Below are 22,694 nucleotides of genomic sequence, written 5' to 3' on the forward strand. Positions count from 1 at the left end.
AAGTTATAGATACAATTACATGTTTTGAAATTTTATTTTTACTTCCTTTACGGGCTGAATATGAACATATAAAATGCATCAAATATAAATGCCCTAAACTCTGGCAATTTTGTATCTGCTAAATTGCTCATGCAGCTGTTATTTACATGTACAAATCTGAGTTTTGTGATCATCGAAAGCAATTCTACTGTGCTTGTGATATTATTTCTGCATGCCAGGTAGTGCATCAGAATTTTTATCTAACTAAAGAGATAAATACCTTCATATATAATTGCATAGATATAAAGTTTTGACTGAAATTAAAGAGTGTGAAAAAGCAGATGGTATGATATTTTTCCATAAAATAAACTTTAGTGAGAAATATATTGAAGAAAAGATAGAATTTTTTTTTTTGAGCATGTTGTTTTGATTCAGAAAGCATTCACGTATGTGCTTAACTTGACTTTATTAGGACTACTGGCAACTTTAATGTTAAGCACATGTCTAAAGGTTTGAAATATCAAGGACTTAGTTTTACTAGCTTTAGCATAAAAATATTTCACATTAAAAATAATAAAACAATTCCCTAAAATTGTGCAGAATAATGTGCTTAATGGAAGTGGTGAAATACAAAATTGAATTTATTTGAGGAAGAATCAAATAATTGTTCCTGTTGGCATACCTCTTATATTTGTTTCATTTTCATTTTGACATTGTATAATATTTTTTTTCCAAATGCACGATGTATTTTAAACCTTTCCCTACATTCTAGGGTGAACTGTGTTTTAAATAGAATTAATCATCACCTGAGTTCTTCACGAAAGATTTGCTGGTTTTGTCCATCTAAACTTTTAGTAATTTCTCCTATTTTAACATTTCCTATTTTTTATGAAGCAATTTCTGAAAACTTTTTAATTCACTTCTGTATATTGACATGAATTTTTTCAAAAGTATAAGCATTAACACATTCTAAATTGTTAATTTTTTTTTTCCTTGGGCAAGAAGGAATCAGGTATGCATGCTGATTAACACACTCCAGTCATTAACATGTGATTATGTGGGCTGCATATTGAGCACCTGCCAAAAGATAAAATCCAGCACTTTACTACATCTGTGCAAGGACTTTTTGCATTTCTTTTGTACTTTGACAGCTCAAGAAAAAACAGACTTTGATATCTTTGTTCAGCATAATAAAACTGTGTACATAAAATATCTTCATGGAGGAAGGAAAGATACTACATATATTTATTTTAGTCTTTGAGGCCATGAAAAATCCAGGGACTGAGACTTACACAGCACCAAGTGTAATATGAATCTCCTAATGCACTGTATCACTGACATTCATACACAGTTTACAACATTCCTGCATGTTTATAAGGATTATCTGTTCTGGGATGCAGCCAATGTTATTGTAATTCACAGCAATTTTATGTGATACCTTTATGTCCCATAAATGTCTTGTTTTTATTTCAATCTTCCAAATGTTTCATCAGTGTTTACCTTAAAGAAATACAAGTACTCTATGCAGCAGGCTGGTTTCCTGCATGCATTCCTCTGCAAATGCTAAAAGGGAAACATAAAGCATGTAATATACACCATGTAACTATATACAGAGAAGGATTTTCATGTGCATTCAATATTGCTAAAATATAAAGACAAATTTCATTTCTATATTTACAATAGATCTAGTTATAAGCTGGACAATTAAGATGACCTAATAGAGGGAAGTTGGATATATACAAAGTGGTCTGGAATATCCAAGCCACACAGTCCTTGTTTTATTTGGCAGCTTCCGACAAGCATGCATCACAAAATATGTGTCTTTATTTACCCAAAAGGTAAACAGTGCTAATCAGCTGAGACTGATCACAATGCTTCTTCAGTTTCAGTTTAGATGAAAATGTAAGACTAAATACTCATTTTGTAAATGGCTGTCCATTACTTTTTCCTTAATAAGAGCATTTAACCAAAGTGCAGGGCATAAAGTCTCAATATTGTGATTTATTACCAAACCTAAACACTGGGAGTTAGGACATATGGTATTTGGATAATTAAGGAAATCCTTAGCATCTAACTCTTACAAAAACACACATGAGTTTATGCATATCATTTGTGGGTGAGTTGATTGCCACATAGAAATGATTTGTCATTGTATTTAAGAATTTGGAGGTGATTTTTCTATTGTGGAACGGAGCTAAATGCCTGTCAAAGCTTCCCAAAGTGTCGCTTATTTGTAAAGTAGGGTTTAAATCACATAGCTGAAAAATTGTAACCTTCTGAAATCTCTGTACCCAATGCTGGTTTACCTGGATTGATCTGGTTTGCTCCAACAACTGAGTATGAAGGGATTGTTGCAATTAAGTGGTCATACTTTACATGAAGCAAAAAGTTCCGCCCTTTTCCTTCCAAACAGATATTTAGTTTTGCAGTGACCTATTCATAAGACCATACTTGTATCACATATGCCTGATTATTATGACATCTTATTTTTAAACCTTTTATCTAAACTAATTTTCCTTTTTTTTTAATTTTTTTTTTTTTAATTCTCAATGTATTATATTATTTCTTGGCTTAGAGCTAGTGCTTACTGTTGTATTATTTCTTGAGGTTTTTCGATATATCTAAAAGATGAAATACAAGCCTTTTAAAGACTGTATTCAGCCTGTACTTTGGCAGTGAAATCAGTATAAGTTTTATCAGAGTAAATGCTGAGTTAAAGACTTGAGGCTTTATTCCATTACTTGCCATTTGCCCTCCCACTAGCATAATTTGCTGAGACTTAGCAAATGATATTCTCTCAATAGCTCATAGCAGTCATTCTCAAGCCTTGGATTTAAATAAATCTTTCTTAATAAAACTTTTGTGTTTTTTTCTTAATCGCATGAGAATTGGAAATGATCACTTAGATTTGTAATTTCTTTTAATTCTGTTTAATTAAATTCCTCAAAATGGGAAACCATATTTAATGTAGTGATTGGAAATGATTTTGTAAACATTTGCTTTCATTATATGTTAACTCCAGACTAGTTCCAAGTGCCAGCATGCCTCTAGTACTTGGAATCAAAACCACTCTGGATATCCAACTTTCCTGGGGTGTTTACATGTGTCCCATTCAATGCAGAGACAGATAAATATCCCTTTATAACAGAAAAGCCTCATCCACATGGAAATAAGCAATTCAGCTAACACATTTTATGTTAGTAATATTTGCTTTCTACTTCTTGGCCATTCATCCTGTGATTTCAGTTGAACTCCTACAGAAACAGTTTTCTCTCTGGCTATTAAGTGGGATTGCAGTCATCAACTTTCAATCAAAGTTGATCACAGTCATTCTTAAATTGCTAACTAACACTGTGACCCTGATTTTGTTCAGCCCGCAGTTTCATTTTCTGAGGTTTCCTCTTTTTCTCACCTTCAGAGAGCTTCTCTCTTTGAAACAGGATCTCTCCTCCCTACATGAAACATAAATGCTGCCATTTAAATCTGCAGCCTTGTGCACTCCCCCCGTTTAAGACTCCTGACCAGAGAATCCAGCTCACCAGAATGTTGGTCTGTCCTTAACCCTTATGAGGATACCAAAGAGAGATTTGTCCCACACCAGATCTCCATGCATGGTTCTGGTGTCCCCAAACTCAGATGCTGCTTCTCAGCCTCCAAATACAGACCCCCATATTTTGTACTTGGGCCATGTGGAGGAAGGAGCAAGAATATCAAGTCTTGCTTTTAACCTGCAATCTTTTGCCAACAGAACTGTAATTTTGTGCCTGCTCACTCTATTTTGGAAGTGAAAAGACTTCATAAAAGGTGACACAAGTTGGCTCATGATTCAGCTTGCAGGTATTGCTATAAATACTAGCTTCCCAATATGAAAAATACTGGGTAAACTATGAATATCTTTATTTACGTCCAATACTACTCCCTCATTTATTCTGTTAAAACCAAGAGAATCAGTGATGGGAAATGCACTGCTTAAACTTAGAATCTAAATATGTAAGAAAATATCTTTTTACACTAACAAGAAAATTAAGATTATTTTTTCAATCCCTTTTCAGCAGAAACATCTGAGAAAGTATAAGGAATTTCCTTTCTTTGTACAGAAACTATTAGTTCTCTTTTTGAAGAATTTAACCAATGTAACTTGTGAAATTTAGCGAATGCACATGCTAAAATATAATTTTCTCAGAGTAAGAGGCTTACTGAACAATTTATACATCTTATTTAATGTAGCAGTTTTAAAAGAATAATTGTGGCGTGTGAAGAAAATACCATGTTTGTAGTCACAGAGAGTCCTGTCTTTATTTATACCAAGCTGATGCTTGTAATTATTCAGAATTGTTCCTGCTGTTAGCAAAGCTATTCTTGAGTCATTCACAGCAACTCTAAAAGGAGCAGTCAACAGGCCACTCCTTGTTTACACCAGGCAGCCTGGAAAGATAAGACTTTGGACACTGTTGTTGGACCACCTATAATCAAAGAAAATTTGGAATTGGTTAAAGTATACTATCCTCTAACATGAAAAAGGACAAGGATAAACCTAGGAAAGCTTTTACCATAGTGTGCTGTAAATCTTAATGTTGTTTTCCCACTAACAGATGAGTAGGAAGGTAGGTAAAGGTTTTAGGGGCAAGTAAAAGTATGATTTTATGCATGGGCTATCTATCCCTGAGTGAGTCATGCATAGTATTTTAGTGTCCAAGCCTTGCTAATTTCTGGTTTTCTGTCTTTTGTGCATTTATTTATTTTGCTCAATTTTGTTCCCTTTGAAACTTAATCCTTAAATTTTAGTGTCTATATATAGGTATTTAAACTGTTATAATAAGAACATTTTGTCAAAACACTAACCACAGTGAGTGGAATGATCAGTAATAAAATTTGGTCTGTGCTAATAGGCTGGCAAGAAAATGTACACAGGAAAAATGCCATTTATTTACCTTGATATGAAAACCCAGCATTTCAAAAATAAATTCAATTTTGTCCCTGCTGAATAGTAAGTAGCTGAAATAGTGGTCAAGAGTTTCTCTCTTCAGTTGCTGAGGAGTAAGATTTTCTTATTTAGTCATCTCTGCAAATAAATACCTCTTCAAATTAAAGCACGGTAAGGCAAACAAGAAAGCTTAAGATGCAAAATCATCATATTTTTCTCTAAGCAGTCAGATTTGTGTCTGTTTCTGTGTAATAAGCTGTCTTCAAATTTTATTGTTTGCCAACTGTTAGAGGGCTAGTCTGGAAATGCCTCCATTGTGGTGAACAAAAATCCCTGTGCCATACCCTTGTGCATTCTGGTACAGGCATAAATAGTTGTTCTACAGTTATCCAGTACTAGTGTGTAAGTGGGAGGATAGTTTTGTAAATCCAGCAAAGGTGTGTAGGGATTCTGAGCAATCTTCACATGGATCAAACTGAGAAGAAACCCACATTGCTCTATTATTTGTAGTAAGCAATATGTTTAGCTAACACCATTAGGAACAAATTACAGACATAGCAGTCTACTCTTTCTGGAAGTAAAAGATGCTTCAGATGGACATAATATTTTTGATGCTGACACTTTATTAACATGTTGATGATTGTTCTATTTCTTGACTGAAAATTTAATTAATCCTGATATAGTCAAGATTAAAAATGTGTAGGGTTTACTGTGACCAAATTTCACCAGTCTTTGACGAAGAGGCATGCTCTGTGTTAACTCTTTTGTCCATAGACTAAACGTTTGTTATTCACCTGATTATAAGATATTTTCCATTTTTTTTCTCCCTCCTTACATCGAAATCACGGACATTGATAAGAATAACACACCTTGAATTGTGCACCTTCAAAGGGAATGTCATGTGTTGAAGACATTACTTCAAGTTTAGACTTAAAAGATCATTTTTACAGAAATACGTGAACTTTAAACCTGAGATTTCAGGGATGTGTCAGTTGTCTAGTGTATCTGGATGAATTTGGGCACCGGAGTGTGTCCAAATAAGTGAAGTGGACATTTGTATCAGTCATGTTCTCTTGTTCATTTTCTTATCAAGTTTTACCAGTTATGCTGAAAAAAGTTGGCATGCATGGGGAATTTTCATCGGTGCTGATGAATTTGATGGTTTGGATTTTGCAAATTGGAATAATTTGAGCTAATCTCGGCTAGGCACTTTCCTTGCCTTTACCTCTTCTTCCGTGCTCTTGGAAAAAAACATGAAAAAGACCATTAATAGCATCCTTTCTTTTCACTCTTTGGGTCAAACAAACTGTGACTTCCTTGTTCTGTAAAAGGTGGCTTCATAAAGTTTGTTAAGGATAGGATATCTTTCTTCAGTGAGTCCTCCTACATCCATACTCAAAAGGACCAGGTTCTCCTTTCCCAACCATGAATTCTTCAGCTTGTTCTATTATAGGAAGCTTGGTGGTTGTTTTTAATTTGAACTCCAGATTTTCTAGTGAGATTACTTCATACACTAGAGCAAGAAGTCCAACAAAACACTTGTGGAGGTGATGATACCTCTTATCTCAAACAACATATACGATCCAAGTAGTCTATTTTCAGAGGATACCTGGGTCATTAGGATGTATTAAGAGGGTCTTTCCATGCTGCTTACGAACGTCAGTGCAAATACATTTTTGATAGCCAGGCCTGCATCTGGTGTATGTGATAGTTGCAGTTTTGGTCATGCAATGGGGTGAGGTGCTGGGACATAAGCGTGACGTGCCACAACAGTTGGTCTGCAAAAGTTTATAAGGTGCCCCATGAAAATTAAAATAATTTGTAAATTTGCTGCAACATTTATTTGATTTTCAACAAACAGAATGCTACAGTAGCGACAGCAGATACAATTGAGTCAACTTCCTAAGGAAAAAAATGAATACTTCCTTTGCCCCTTTGTGTTTTGATCTGTCTAGTTTGCCATGAATGTGAGGTCAATATAACCTGTTTATATGGTTGTAATGAAAAGAAAGTTGCCAACAATACATACATAGCAGTAAAAAATATCTATTCTGAATGTGTAGCAATAAAATTCCTTCTGAAGCCTTTTAAATATTTCATTTTAGCTACATTTTATTTGTCGGTTATTCATGGACTAATCCAGAATCAAAGAAGACATAAGAATTTTTTTTGTTTCTCGTAGATAATTGTACATGCATCTGAAGTAGATTTTTCTAGCTGAGTTCTGCTATTATTATATAAGATATTTACACTGGACTAGTCTACAGTTTTCCCATTTGCCTATTTAGCCCCTTGAATTCCTTTCAGTTTGTGCAGTTCTTCTGCTGGATCCTCAATCATGCTTTCTAATAGTTTCTCATTTTAGAAAAAGATAGGGCTCAGAAAGTCATCCATACCGGGTTTCTTATATTGCGAATTCAGAAAATGCACTACAAATATATTAGCCATTCAGTGACCCCAATACTACAGCTATAGGGCTAAACAGAACCAGAAATATTAGGAATGCATTTTATTCTTTTATTTTTGTTCTACATTTTAAATACCCACAAAACTGACAGTATAAAAGAATCTATTAATTGGACAAATCCTCATTCTTGCAAAGGCTGTCATTCTGCCTCCATTCCATAAATCTGTATCATTTGCATGGAGTTTAAACTTGTCTCATCTTCATTATGGATATTGCAGTCTCTTGGGCAAGAAAAAGAAGGATGAATTTGCTGCCTAATGGAGGCAGGACTTGGAGAGTCTTTCATTAGCAGCAAAAGAACATTATGCTGGACCACATATCCAGCATCCAGACGAGAGACAGGGTAGGTTATCAGGAGGAAGAACATTCAGTTATTTCCACTTGCTCCACAGATTAGCCCTTTCCGGGCTAAACAATAGTGTTTCTTGCTGAGGACATGAAAACCTCTGCATTGAACCTGATGGATGTATTTCATGTGCTGTAAAAGGATGTTCTCTCTCGAGAACAGATTCTTTTAAAAGTACTAATTGCTCTTATACTGTTGTCTTCAAAGGTGAGAATGCCATGCTAAAAAGTATTAATTTTTCATTGAGGAAAGTTATAGAAATTCCAGATCTAAATTTGAAAAATATTAGAAGATGCTTTTTTATCACCTCTGTGATAAGACCAAGTTTTAAGAAAAATGCAAAGTAGTTTTCAGAAACAATTAAATATATGAAAGCTTTCCATTTTAAAGATGACCTCACCTTGAATATTGTGCACAGTTTTGGTCACCACAGTATAAGAAAGGGATTAAGCTGTTAGAGAGTGTCCAAAGGAGGGCCATAAGGATGGTGAAGGGCATTGAGGGGAAGCCGTGTGAGGAGCAGCTGAGGGCACTTGGTCTCTTCAGCCTGGCAAAGAGGAGACTGAGCAGAGACCTCATTGCAATTCCTCCTGAGGAAGAGGAGGGGCAGACACTGGTCTCATCTCTGTGGTGACCAGTGATAGAACCTGAGATAATGTCCTGAAGTTGTGTCAGGGGAGGTTTAGGTTGGATATTAGAAAGAGGTTCTTCATTCAGAGGGTGGTTGGGCACTGGAACAGGCTCCCCAGGGAAGTGGTCACAGCACCAAGCCTGACAGAGTTCAAGAAGCGTTTGGATGATACTTTCAGGCACATTGTGTGACTCTTGGTGATAGTCCTGTGCAAGACCAGGAGTTGGAGGCTCGATGATCATTGTGGGTCCCTTCCAACTCAGAATATTCTGTGATTCTGTAAAAAAATTTATCTCTGTACCTGGTCTAGGATATTGTTGTCCTTTGTGATATTAGATTCTTTAATGAATGCAAATGGGTCGAATGAAAAATTCTCTAATGTTTCATAGATAAAAAAGCAAAGGTAAAGTTTCTGTTCCATGTCACCTCTCTTTCTGTTTGTGCTTACAAAACCTCTGTCACTCCTATTGTGTTGACAGGGTGCTGCTACTACTGGGGTGTAGAGTCTTCTAGTTCCCTGTCTTAGTTAATAAATACTTTTGCAACATCACTGGCAAATACTGCCTCCTTCTCCAACGACTGTAAGTGTTGTGCTGATCACCTACTGCTGTGCTTGATGACAATGTGTCACCACCACCTTCTACACAGTCTGCAGCCCTGAGTTACTGTGCTTGCTCCTTGTTGGTGTTGCTCCTTCTGTTACATTGCACAACTACTTGATCTCTTCCAGACCGAAGCAAAAATTTATATCCGATGTCGTTGCTGATGGTTAATGCTTTCTAGCCTTTCTTCAGACCCTGTTTCAGCTAGGGCATGTCCCAACAAAAGTTTCTTCAGTAGGTGGATATTTTCAGCTCATAAAGTAGTATATATTTTCCATATATTTATGGGGAACACTGTGCATTGGAAGAATGATTTTTGACAACACTATTAATTTGTCTCTTAATTTTTAAATGTATTGCTACTATTATTACTCCTTAATTTTAAAGAAAATGTTTCACAGAATCTAATATACACACTGACATTTCTAGGCTTACCATAAATGAAAAAAAATCATTAGTTCTTTAGCCCAAATGTTTAGCAATCCTAGCCTGGCATTATTAAAAATTAAAATAGAAGAGTAATTTTGGAAAGGAAAGTGTGTGAGAAATTTTTGTGGTTCAGTTTTTGAGGGCAAATTGAAGAAGGTGTTCTCTTTTTAGCTGAAATTACGAAAACAGAGATGCAGTGAATGTTGGATCTATTGCTGGGAGAATGGGAAATCTGAGCCAGAGAACTTCAGGAAGGCTTGACTGTTGGGCAACAACACAATACTGAGGAGAATTGGCATTACTGATTGCTTTTTAATGCCTTTTTTGTTTTTTTCTTCTTCTTGTTGCTCAAATATGCAGTATCTATTGACAAGGGAGATTAATTCTTTTTACTTTTATGCTTTTGGCTGTATAACACCTCTGACACACGTAGTCTCAGTACCTATATATTGGCATACGTGACTTGTTCTGTCATAAACTCATTTCCTTGCTCGTTCTTGTCTATGTTGACCTGAAAGTAACACTTCCTTTTGTATATTAGAAGCATTTTAACCTTCATTCTTAAAAAAAAAGTTTTAATTTAAAGAGGAATGAATGAGCATGGGAAGATACATACCATGCCTTATTTAACTGTGAAGTAGATTCTTGTTCCTCAGTCTTTGTTGGCCTAACTCTTTCTCTAGTTTTAAAGTTATGTTGTTTTCCATTAGCTGAGGGTTTATCCAGGAATAATTTGTCCTTGCCTGTACTTTCTTTCTTAGTGCTACATGTATCATCCTTACGTAAGGAACTAAAAAAACCTGTAAAATCTTAACACATTAATTGTTAAAAAGTGTTGAAGTGGCTGTTCCTGAGAAGGAAAATCCCTGATGAAGGAAGATGGCATGAAGTATGATAGAAGCATAGGGAGAACTGAGCTGAAGGACAAAAGAGCCCTTGTGAAGCACTGAAACCAAGAAATTCAAATCATAATGCTCATTTTAGGAACTGAAGGTTACTAATAAATAATGCTTTCAGCTTTTACCTATCTGAGATCCTTCTGCTATAAGAGAATATTTTCACACTGTTTTGTTTCTTTGCAGGAGTCAGAGAGTAATAAGTTATGTTCCCTATATTCCTTCCGAAATACCTCTACCTCACCAAACAAGCCCGACGAAGGAGGTCGTGACCGCAGTGAGTTAATGACCAGTGTTAATTTTGGAACACCGGAACGCCGCAAAGGAAGCTTAGCAGATGTGGTGGACACACTGAAGCAGAAGAAACTAGAAGAAATGACCAGGACTGAGCAAGAAGGTATGTGTTGGAAAAGACTGATACAGTTTCCCTACCCTCAAATCCTATAATTTTTATAGCATAAAGGATGTCTTGGGTATCAAGAGCCATAAAATTGCATGATTGGCAAAGGCTAGGATAAAGTTATTCACAGGTTTCCATGGCAGTGGTAATTTGAGGTCCTTTAGGGATTTTAGACAAATATGCCAGTTTTTAAAAGTTTTTAAAATGTCTTGGTTGTGAGTCAAAGCAAGAATGTTGGATTAGGTGAAAACTCAGCCCTTACTTGAAAGGTTATGATGAATTCTCAACAGGTTGTAGAGTTGTGAGGGGTATTCTTCAGTGGTATTTGTTCTTCTTCTTTTAAAAGATAAATATTTATTTTAAACAATAAGAATGAATAAAACACGAGCTGTTTTTTTTTGCCTTAGAAATTCTCATCTTTCATCACCCTAATGACCAAGTGTCTGTAATTAGGAGAATGGGAAACAGTTTAAAGTCTAAAACTACATAGTTCTGACCTATGTAGCTAGAATTGTGCAGTCTGCTCAGATATTGTTACAAGTATTAAAACGGAGAGAAAAATGAGGAAAAATCTTTGAATGCTGAGATAGTTTATGTATTCAGTCCTCATTCAGATACTTTCATTGACTTTGCTGAGATTTTGGCCATGGCAGGAGCCAAGTAGAATTGGAGAGTTTATCAGTGTATCTGTGCACATAGTCAGGGCCCATCATGAAAATTTCTCTACATATCAAGTAGAATGAAGTCTTGCTTGGTTCTGCAGTAATACCTTCTAGTCTGTGTGCTCATACATGAGTTTGAATCAGTGAAGTTGTGAGAGTAGGAGGCTCTGAAATAGATAAACATGTGGATTCTCTTAGTTATTTTACCAGTGTTGCTTTGTGGCATTAAAAATAACCCAGGAAGATTACATGTGATGTAGCAGAGCCACAAAGCAGTAGAACTTCGTGATTTTTTTTTTTTTTAAATATGAAGGAGTTCAGTATTATTTTGACTTCTCAATTTCATGGTATGGTCACAGTGCACTTCAAACAGTGCACTTAAGGTTAGGTTCCCTTGACTCCACATATCAATGTAGATTTCAATTAAAATTGAACCTGATACAATAATATACTTAAATATGGGCTAAAATCATGTAGGGATGGACGTAGGCTTTCATATTTCTTGGCATAATTGTTAAATGCCAGTACATAGATAAATGTGTTCTATAGGTATCCTTTCTGAAGCTGGTGAAACATCTCTAAAGAGAGAATGTCCCAGATTCTTTGCTACCATCTGTCTGTTTTCAGCTGTAAAGATCACTCTTTCAAAAATTTCTTAGATTTGGTAGTTAGACTTAGAAAACTATTTTAAATATTACTTTAGCAGAATTGTTTTTTACAGTCAGTAGCAGTCGTTCAACACTCCATGCTAATCAAAGGTCTTGGCTCCTACTTTCTGTGGGAGTATAAAAGTTGCTGTTGATTATATTGACACCACTATTCCAGGAGTATACTCAATGGTGTGCTAATAAAAATGTGCAGCAAAAAGTTTAAACACAGTATCTTACTGTACGGATTCAAGCATTTGATAGCTTATTTTTGTATGAATTCTCTAGAATTTTCAACGTTTCCTCTGCATTACTACACATTAGTTGTTTTAAGAGAGGTATGTGCACAGCAGAGAGATCCCTCTCACTGAGTTGCAGCCTTCTGTGCTATATTTTCTCATCAGTTGTGAAATAAAGGTAATTTCTGATCTATAAAGTAATCTTGCCTTTTATGGACCACATTATACTGGAAAACTATTCTAAAGTCTGCCTGTAAGTTCAAAGGTATTTGACTGTATCTTCATGTTTAGATTAGATATTCTTCACTGTGAGGGTGGTGAGGCACTGGAACAGGTTGTCCAGAGAACCTATGGATGCCCCATCCCTGGAAGTGTTCAAGGCCAGGTTGCATGGAGTTCTGAGAACTCTGGTCTAGTGAAAAGTGCTTCTGCCTATGGCAGTGGAGTCGGAATTAGATGATTTTCAAGGTCCCTTCCAACCCAAACCATTCTATGAAGTTATGTTAAGAGCTTAACTATGTTAAGTTCTTCTCAGTTCATCCAGCATTTTCTGTAGAAAAAAAGGTTACTTACATTTAGCAGAAAATAACGAATATTTGACTGATTTTATATAAACTAACACAGAAAAATCATTAATAGAAAGATTGGAAATTCTTCAGGATGTTACACTTAGAAAGTTCAATGTATAGATCAGGAATACCAAAATTCTTATAGCAGATTTGAATACCTATTTCAGAGGTTTCTCTGAATTAAAAAGAAGTAAATTCTCCATACTTGTTTAATTAAAATAAAATAATATTTTAAAAATTTTATGACTCTGAACTTGTTTTAACTCTGTGCAGAGTCAGTTGGAGAAATGAGATCTGAGATTATGAAATTGTTTTGCCATCTGATAGTGTCTTTTAAACAACCTAATTAATAGCCTGGTCACACATATACTACATATGATGCTCTTTAACACCTACATTTTAAAATATGTTTCTGTGCAGTTTTTTTCTTAAAATGGTACACAACCAATGCGGCTGAGGAGCTCTTAGTGTAGTAAGTTCTGATCTGTCACAAAATTCTTTACCCGGATGAAAAAACACCTGCTGATTTTTTAGCAAATAGAGAGCATATTATATATTGCTTTAATAAATGGAATGGGGAAAAGATGTGTATTTCCATTGTATACTATTGTGTGGGGCTTTAAGTCTTGCATGACTCCTTTAAAAAAAGTTCATGTGAGCCTCTTTTGTAGAGATGACCTCCATGAACATTGATGTAGCTGTGGAATTTAGGCTAATGTACAGTCATATGTCGAAGTAATTGTAGAGTTAGAAGTGGAGTAAAGAATGAGTAATATGACTTGCTGGGGTTAAATACTTAAATATTTTGTGGTATACATTCAGATATTAGGCGTCTGTTATGCTTGTATTTACTACTTGTGGTCTCCACTGTACCTCATAACCTGGAAAAAGAAATATATACTGAGAGACTTTATCATGTCTAAATAGATATATTTAATCAGAGTCCTTTGGCTTCTGAAAACAAGTTGTCTGATGAGAATTTCATCTGAGCAGCTGTGACTGAGGAGGTCAACAGGCATTGCCTAGGAGAATATGGCCCAGCTGGCTAAATCTGGTTGTTGTAGTGATTTAAATGGTCAAGTGCTGCTTGTAATCCAGGACCGTCTGTTTGTAAAGGGAAGAGTGAGTGCTTCAGCATAATGTACAGCTGTTTTAATCTCTCTTTAATAGTAGTGCTTCAGCCAGTGTCATGTCTTGTGTATAGTACTGGAAACATGAGCGCCTCATACAGGAAGATACATACCTTGGGTATGTTTTTAGCATTATTTGGAGTCTGAACAAAGACTACCAACATAACAGAAGAAACAACATTTTTTTTTTGATTTCGGGGTCCAGTATTTGCATTTTTTTGTACATTAAGGCATTCCTGTGTCTTAATTGGTAATGATTTGGAAATGAGAAAATTGATGAGAATGTTGTAATTGAAAAAGGAAAGAATGCTACAAATATTTAGAGTTAATTTGAGTATGTAAAGACTTTGCTGACTTGTGTTCTCATAAGACAGAAGAGATCAGAAATGAACAGGTGTCTAATTTAATCAACAAGACCAGACTCTAGGGCCTCTTGGATAACTTTAGTATATTCGTCTCGGTTTTTCTGTGAGCAGAAGTATTGTTTTAGTGGTTTTTTTTCTTTGGAAGTATCCTCCAGTATAATCAAGTATTAAACCTCTATACAGCTCAAATGAAGAGTTTATGTTAGATAGTATGGTCTTACTGCTTCTTTCCCTTTCTATCCCCCTTCACTAAAAGACTTTTTGAATATTGCTTATATTACTTTTGTGAGACAGATTTACAGCCTGGGCTACCTGAATTCTAGTCTGAGAATTGGCTTCCAGACAACTATCCTACTGTACTTCATCATAAGCCTCTAGGAGCAATAATTAGTAGTACACATCTTGTCTGTAGCTAGGAGAGCAGATTTCTCCCTTTCAGATCTGGAATGCTAGGTTGGCAGGTCAGCTGGCACTTCTGAGCTGGAAACTGGGCATGTCATTTCTGCTAAGTGCTAAGCCCTCATTACTCAGGGCCTGGATTCCTAATTCACTTTTGACCTTGATTCTGAGCAATGTATACAGTATCGTTTTTCAACCAAGTTCAGTTCACAATTCTAGCAGAAGCTTTTTATAAAGTGCTTCCCATTCTTGTTTCCTCCTTGAAGACCATAGCTGAATGTTCAGTGATCAAAGATTTTTATGTGTGCATGTTGGAATAATGAACATCTATATAAAGAGTAGTATATTCATAAATTTCCATCTATTCTCTGTCATGTGCACCTGTTTGTACTCTCTCTCTACGGGTGGATATATGTAACTCATAGTCATATATAATATGTCTAAAGACATCTAAATTAAAAATTAAGGGTTCACATGTATTAATAATTTTATATGCAGTAGGGAAAAATCTTACTGCAGTACTCAGTAGTGATGGTTTTTCTGATTTTTTGTTTTGTTATTTTTTTTTTCCTCCAGCTTCATCAGTTAATAATAATTGAAAATTTTTTGTTATATTGGCTTAAAATAGACACTTCCCCTATAAAATGTTCTATTATTCCAGTAAGGACAGTATACTCAATTATTGCACACACAAATATGTACATATTTCCTGTTAATTTATTTGGAAATGAAGAAACTTAAACTTTCCCATACTGTGTTTTATAAGTGGACATTTTGGTTGTAATTTTGATTGTAATTTTATGCAGGGTTGTTTAGTTGTTGTTGTTATTGAGGTTTCGTTTGGGTTTTTTGTTATTGTTGTTTTGAGTTCTTTTTTAATGGAATCTGTGCATATTATATTAAATTAATGGAGAGTTTCTGTTTTGTGTTCTTTGTTTTAAGCCTGCCACAGCTGAGAACAGAAAGTGTTCAGACATAAACAAACATATACTTGGTTTTAGTATAGTTTTTAGCATAACCTTTGTGGACAGTACATGTCAGGAGTTCTCCTTTGTGGATCAGTCTTAAAAGTGAACTGTTGACCATTTGTGGTCAATGAATATTTTTAAATGTCGTTCAGAATTTTTACAGAGATTTAGTTCAAGTTACCTGTCTTGTGGTGTGCTGTATACCCACATTTTCTACTGACAGTCATGATCCTTGGTTCTCCTAATACACTTGGCATTTATAGACCATTTATAGACCCTTGTTCTTTAATATTATTTTTTTTTTTTATGGCTACAGATATTTTGTTCTCTGTCAAGGTTTTAAAATTGTTGCTGTCTTTTGCTATTAGGATTATCCAAAGTAATGGTTAAAAATGAGTTAATACTACTGTTTTCTTTTTTTATGATATCTATTAAATTTACAAATGACAACTGGCATTCCTCTCAGCTAGAAACAAGCCCTTTGGATATTAAAAACCCCACCCTCTTCAAACTTCTTTCATCACCTTTGAAAAACCTTGTCATATCTGCTAGGTACCACTCTCATCGTGTTTCTTTTTTCTTCTTAAAAATCAGTTTTGCTAAGTAAATTCAGAATCAGTTATGTATATGGTTAATTTAATACTTATCTTTCATTTGCTTTTTTTAGAAGCCATATATGACATCTAAGATGAAGAATTTTTCTTCTAGACTCCAAACATGCTTCCAAAAGCCCAAAGGTCCACACAATAAATAGATGACTCAGATCATGTTAAAGGAGAGATATGAAACACATTTTCCTAAATCACTGTTTACTTCAGTTACTTACCTCTTTATCAAATAATTAAATGCAACTTACTCTTTCTCTCTCTCTCTCTCTCTCTTTCTTTTTTTTAAATCCAATTACCTTGGTAAAAGCACATTGATTACTCTTTTTCCTTGCAATATATACTGCCGTTTTAGAAAAAGATATTCTTTTATTTATAGATGTTTTATAGATCATAAAATGTCTAAGAATTCATTTATTGAAGTGTATAGTGAATTCCAATATCTCAATATGTTAAATTAAAATAATTTAAGACTTTTTAGGAACATTACCACAAAGAAAGTGTTTTATAGGGTTATTTTCTGGTAACTAAAAGAATTTGCAGCTTTTTTTTTCATTCTATCTGTTGTATTTGATTTTTCCATCAAAAATTCATTCTGTTAAATTTTATTACAATTTTAATGAAATTTAGAATGCAATATGTGTTTACATATTTCTTTTTTGCAATGACAGACCCAGTATGTGTAACCATACTGTATCTGCTCATTAATATTTTGTCTCATATTTTTATTTATCATTCTAGGTTTATGAGGATTTATGCATTTTTTGATTTTTTTTACTTTCCCATATTCTTTAAGTCTTTCAGAGTACTGTTTTGTGATTAAATGCTATCTCACAAATTTTATATAAGAAAGTGGTGCATATTGTCATCTTTCCACCTTATCTTTGCATTTATTATCTGGCTGCCTTCACTAAAGTCTTATTTGAGCATCTAGTCATTACTCAAAGGTTCTGTGTTGATACAGTAATTTTTCAGTACTTTTCAGTATGTCTCATGCTACATTTGAAAGCTTCACTTCAGTTTTCTTTGTTCTGAAATTCATTCATGGCACCCAAAAAGAGTATAGTACAGACTTTTACATAGGTATCGTGAAGAGTGAGACTTACATGAATACGTTGACAGATTGTATAGATCATCTGTTTTGCTTTAAGGTTTTCATGTCCCTTCTGTTCTTAGATCTTATTCAGCATCATCATCAGGAATCTGGTTAGTCTGATAGTAGCCATGTGAGAATTTGCCAGGCAAAAATACACCTTGGTTACTACCAGGCAGTTACCTAGGTGTAGGACCCATGGGATTTTCTGGAGCTTCTACCTTTCTGGAGGTTCGGTTTCCCAATGCAGGTTGTTCCTCTGCGTATCTACAAAATTGTTGCTTTTGCTAGTAAAGAGAGTTGATCATATTGAATCCTGATGGGGGAAGAGTCTGACATTCAGGACTCAATTCTAGCTATGCAAATTCTTTATTTTTGAGTAGATAATTGCTCTCACCATTTTGAGATGCTTTCATCACATTGAAAAAATGTCTTTATTCAACCCAGAATATTTGAGATGAGTAAAATCCTTTTCATTAGAACAAATGAGCCTTCACCCTTTTCTCATTTTCTCTGAATTTGAGCGGTGGATCAGGACAGATTACACTAAAAAAGGCTGAAATATTCTCAGTGCCAGCATCTACTGACCATTCCAACCAGTTCTTCCCCAGCAACTGTGTTTTCTAATGTCTTACCTTCAGGAATCATCTCACCTTTTCTTTTTCTTTAATCCCTCTCTACACATTTTATTGTGTGACAAATTGTGTCCATACTTCCGTTTTATATAATTTTCTGTGCTATGCTACTCCACACTTTTGTCTCCTTTTTAGACATGGTAAAACATCTGCTGTCTATACACTATTTGTATGATATTAGTATTGTGAAAGCATTATTAAAATAGCATATCTTAAAAGCCATCTTTTTCCTAGGGGCAGTAAGAAGGGCAAGTTCAGTGTGAATAGGTACAACTGACACTGAGCTCTGTGGTAAAGAATGTGAGTGAGTAAATAGCTGTAAAAATATGGTGAGTTGCTTCAGTTGCATGATCTTGGCAGCAGAAATATAGATTCAAACTTCATTGGTTTCTGATGTACTGTGACACAAGCAATGTTATGATCGGATCATGCTTTAAAATGGCAATTGAAATACATTTTGTAACCATCAGGTTAATAGTAGGGACTAGACTGCAATACTTCCCTTCCTAAAATTGCTAATGTAAATATAAAAAATACAAGGGAAAAATGGGACTCAAACGTGGCTGATCTTGTATGCCATTGTATTTTCCAAGTTCTGTAGGGTGAATGGCCTCAGATTTCTTTGGTGATGAACTTTAGTTTTAGTTGGTTTTATTTGCTTCGCCATTCCTGCTGGTTTGCAACAGGGCCTAAAAGTGCTTTAAGTGCTTGTGACTGGGGTAATGAATGAAAATATCTTTCCAGCACTGAGAGTATTGCATTAGACTGAATAGTCACCTTACTTGTAAAAGCACTATTAGAGAAGGGCAGCTGTAAGTAAGGATAACGATTTGTGTCCAGTGCTTATTTACTGAAAATTGTAAATGTATTATTTATTGAGAGCTCTCCAGACAGTGCTTGTCAGAATAAAAATGTCAACTCTAAGCAAAACGTTATAATACATAATAAAAATGCTAGGTACACACTTTAGAGATACAGCTAATTAGATCTACTTTTCTTAAAGAAATGACAGTAAAAATGCTCAGCAGCATATACATTTTAAATGCTGATATATTCCTTATTTTTCTATACCATATTTGGTTTAGATACCTTGTCATTATTTAAAAATAATTTTGACAACTTTATTTGGTTGCCACAAGAGAGACAGAGGTACTTGCTCCCAGGCTTCACAAGGTGGCTGCATGCTCAGGCTGTCTTGTTCATCTAATGGAGAGAGCAGCTACTTTTACCTCTGTGTTTTATTCTGAAACTCCAAGATGCCACTTCTTTCGTGAGAGAAACCTGCCTCCAGTGGAAGCAACAACTATTAAGATCAGTCTTCAGCCATGCTAATTAACCCCAAATAATATTGTGTTAAGGAGGCTAAATTCATTCAACATCACTGTTACTTTTGTGTATTATTAAATATGAGTAGGAATTAATGAGAAAAAAAGTAGTTTTTTTTTTTAATTTAAGTATTTTATTTAAGTATTTTTAGGCATTTTTATTTTCTCTGAAATTTGCAATGGGAAGAATATGAGCTTAAAAAAATTTGGAAATCTGCTAGAGTGTTTTTGAGTGTGAGGGAGGGACTTGGCTTTTGAATTTATCCTTTTTACAAAGAACTGCTCAGTTCGGCACCATAAAATTTAGGATGTCATCATTAAAAGCAGCTTTCTTCTCTCAAGTATATCAACCAATATGAGAAAGAGCCTTATATCTGTTCTCCTACACTCAGTTTGCTGTGAGTTCCATAGAATCAGAAAATCACAAAGTGGCTGAGGTGAGAAGGCACTGTCTAACCCCTCTGTGCAGAGCACAATCACCTAGAACAAGTTGTTTAGAGACATGTCCCATCAGTTTTTGTATATCTCCAAGGATGGAAACCCCTCAACCTTTTCAGTGTTTGGTCATCCTTACAATAAGAAAGATTTTTTTTTCTTATGTTTCAAGGGAATTTCCTGTATTTCTATTTGTTCCCTTTGCCTCTGAGGCTGTCGTGTTAGACTAAGAAATTCAGTGCACTGAGAAGTGCACGAATCTGCCTTTGTTACTCCTACCATCAGATATTTGTATGTTATCCCCTGCTCTTTTACAGCCTAAACAGTCATGGCACTCTCAGCCCCTCTTCATATGAGAGATGCTCCAGGCAGTTGTTTGCCTTGTGGCCCATTCGAGAGTCTCTCCTGTTATGCCCATGTCTTTCTTGAACTCGGGAGCACCCAAGGTGTGATCTCCAATATGTTTTATTTTAAAGCCACTGGTTCTGCACTGTAGGACTGAGCTGGTGCCCTTAAATCCAAGAGGGGCTTTATCAAGAACTTCAGTGGTGTGTGCTCAAGCCCTGGCTGTATAATTTGATTTTTCACCCTGTCTGTGCACTCTTCCTTCCTGGCGTGTAGCAGATGAGTGCAAAGTGAAAACCAAGAATAAAAACATAATTCAGTGTTCTTAACTACATAATTCTGTGCTTCATAAATGTGTTTTGGATTGTGAGGAATCCTTCTAATTCCTATTTGTAGCCAGGCTTCTTCCTTGTTTACTCATTGGCATGTTGATCTCCAAAATTAAGCAAGAGTTAATGGTGGTTAATGTGTCAAAACCTCCCACTTCTGTCTTGCTTTAATAACCTAGAGAAGTGGTGGTGTTTTCGTAAAGTTCAAACTCTGATATTCTTGAAAAAAAAAGCGCAACAGTCCTTGTTAAATATAGTCTTGAGGGCAAGTACTGTGTAAACATCTGCAGAGAGCTCCTGTTAGCATTGCTCTGTCCTGACTAGCAGCTCTCACTCTGTTGCAGTCTTGGGTCGGTCCTTAACATGGGCTGCCAATCAGTAAAGCTGTGCCAAAATGTCTTGTTCTACAGCCTAGCATTTTGGAATGTATCTAATAGCTGTTTTCTTTTATTAATCATAATATATTTTTAGTTTTACTTACATAGGTGCCCAGAGTTCCTGGGCACAATGCCCTATGTATGAATGGCTGTTTATTTTCATCTTCCTTTTTGTTAACTGTTTTACTTAATGCTTTACATAACCATTTGCCATATTTCGACATGAAGCTACAATGCACTGCTGCCTGCTCACATTTCTTAAAGAACTTGATGTGACAACACCCTCTACAGTAAATCATGATCTTCACTGAACCTAAAAAAACCCATCTTGAATACTCTTCTGTCTTTTTATTTGTTTGAAAATGTTGAAGAAAGCAGGCTTTTTCACCCATCTGGAAGAAGTCTGAACACTACAGCCTAGAGAGCCTGTAGTTGCACCAAAACCTTTGAGGGCTCTGTACTGAATTTCTTAGTCTAACGCCACCTTAAGAATGAATTCTGTTTGCATTTATAGCTGTGCTGTATGTGTCACGGGATATGCATGAGGACAGGATTTGGTTCTTCCTACTCTATCTTAAAATTTACCTGCATATTCAATATTTAAAACAGCTCTGCTTCTCAGTGTAGGTCTAAGCAGTCCTTATCATATCTTAAATATGTAACAAGCAGATTACTTTTAAATATTTACAATGAAACAAAAACTAACACATCGGGCAGAGGTTTGTTAAAATGTCAGAAGAACTTGCCGTAGTGAAAAATAAATATTGAACCAAGTTTATTCCTGAGGTAACTCTATTAATTTCAATGGAATTACTGCAGGAGTAGTTCTGGAAAAAATCTGCCTAGATTTTATATCATAATTTTAATATTTTGTTACAGAACTTTGAATAGCCCAGAAATAATTTTATAGATCTGGCATGCACACGCATCACTGAGTAAAATAAGATTCCTTTGCTTCAGTTTCTGTTCCCTCTGTGGACTGTTTGTGTTTTTAGCTGTTTAAATGTGGTTGTTGCAGCTTTGTTAATAGGTTTTGTTACATCTGCAGTTATACTTGTAATTAAAAATTTAGTTGGAGCGTTGGTTCCACTAGGTTTCAGTGTATCTGGTGTTTCTGTGATATAATGACTAGACAAAGAATCATGTCTGTTGCCCTTTTGTGTCTGTGTATCAGGTAACACAACAGACAGTGGCCAGACATATGACCTCAAAAATCAAACCAATTTGTTAATGAACTAACAGGGCAATGTAATAAGCATCTCTATTCAGTCATTTTCCTCAGCTTTCAGTTATTCCTTAGAGCAAGAGTAGTTAGTGCTGTATCAACAAATTATTTGATGACAATAATTTGGCTGATGAGAATACAAGGAAAAAACCACAATCTAATTAGAAAACACTGTATATTAGGTGGCAAAATGTGGCTAATGTTTTATCTCTAATTGTAAAACTGCAATTTGCGACTTTTGGTAGTTAACGGTTTTTACACCCCCCCCCTTCCTTCTTTCTGCAAAGAAAATCATTAAAAAAAAGCCAAAAAGAGACTACAGGATTTGAAACACAGTGGCCCTGAAGTGATGGGAAAATGGCCAAGGTGTCACAGCTAATTTCTGACCCTGCTTTATGAGTTCTGCTGTTCCTTATTCCCCTTGTCAGTCTGTGAATCCCTGAGGCTGTACACACTGGCCTAACATCACTCAACTCCAGTTTTATATCCTCTTTTAATAATGTTGAGTCTATTCTGTCCAACTTTGATTCAGACAACCTGCTTGTCTTGAAAAAGTGATATATTTAATCAGTGGCTCTGTCTCCAGCATAGCTCCCACTGCGTGAGACTAGAGCCAAAGAGTAGTGCAGTGGCCTGTCACTTCTGTTTGAATAGGTAATGTGGAGCCGCTCA

General features: G+C 35.4%; 1 protein-coding gene across 17 annotated transcripts in view; it reads left to right on the plus strand.

The window, feature by feature from the left end:
- SOX6 (SRY-box 6) overlaps positions 1-22,694 on the plus strand; it is a 375,776-nt gene that overhangs the window by 149,014 nt on the left and 204,068 nt on the right. For all 17 annotated transcript variants that reach the window (XM_017809700.1, XM_017809785.1, XM_017809710.1 and 14 more), the window contains one exon: positions 10,461-10,671. In XM_017809700.1, coding sequence (XP_017665189.1) covers positions 10,461-10,671 — 211 coding nt within the window. The remainder of the gene's footprint in view (positions 1-10,460; positions 10,672-22,694) is intronic.

Source organism: Lepidothrix coronata, unplaced genomic scaffold (assembly GCF_001604755.1).
Source record: "Lepidothrix coronata isolate B3197 unplaced genomic scaffold, Lepidothrix_coronata-1.0 Scaffold1, whole genome shotgun sequence".
Lineage (NCBI taxonomy): Eukaryota > Metazoa > Chordata > Aves > Passeriformes > Pipridae > Lepidothrix > Lepidothrix coronata.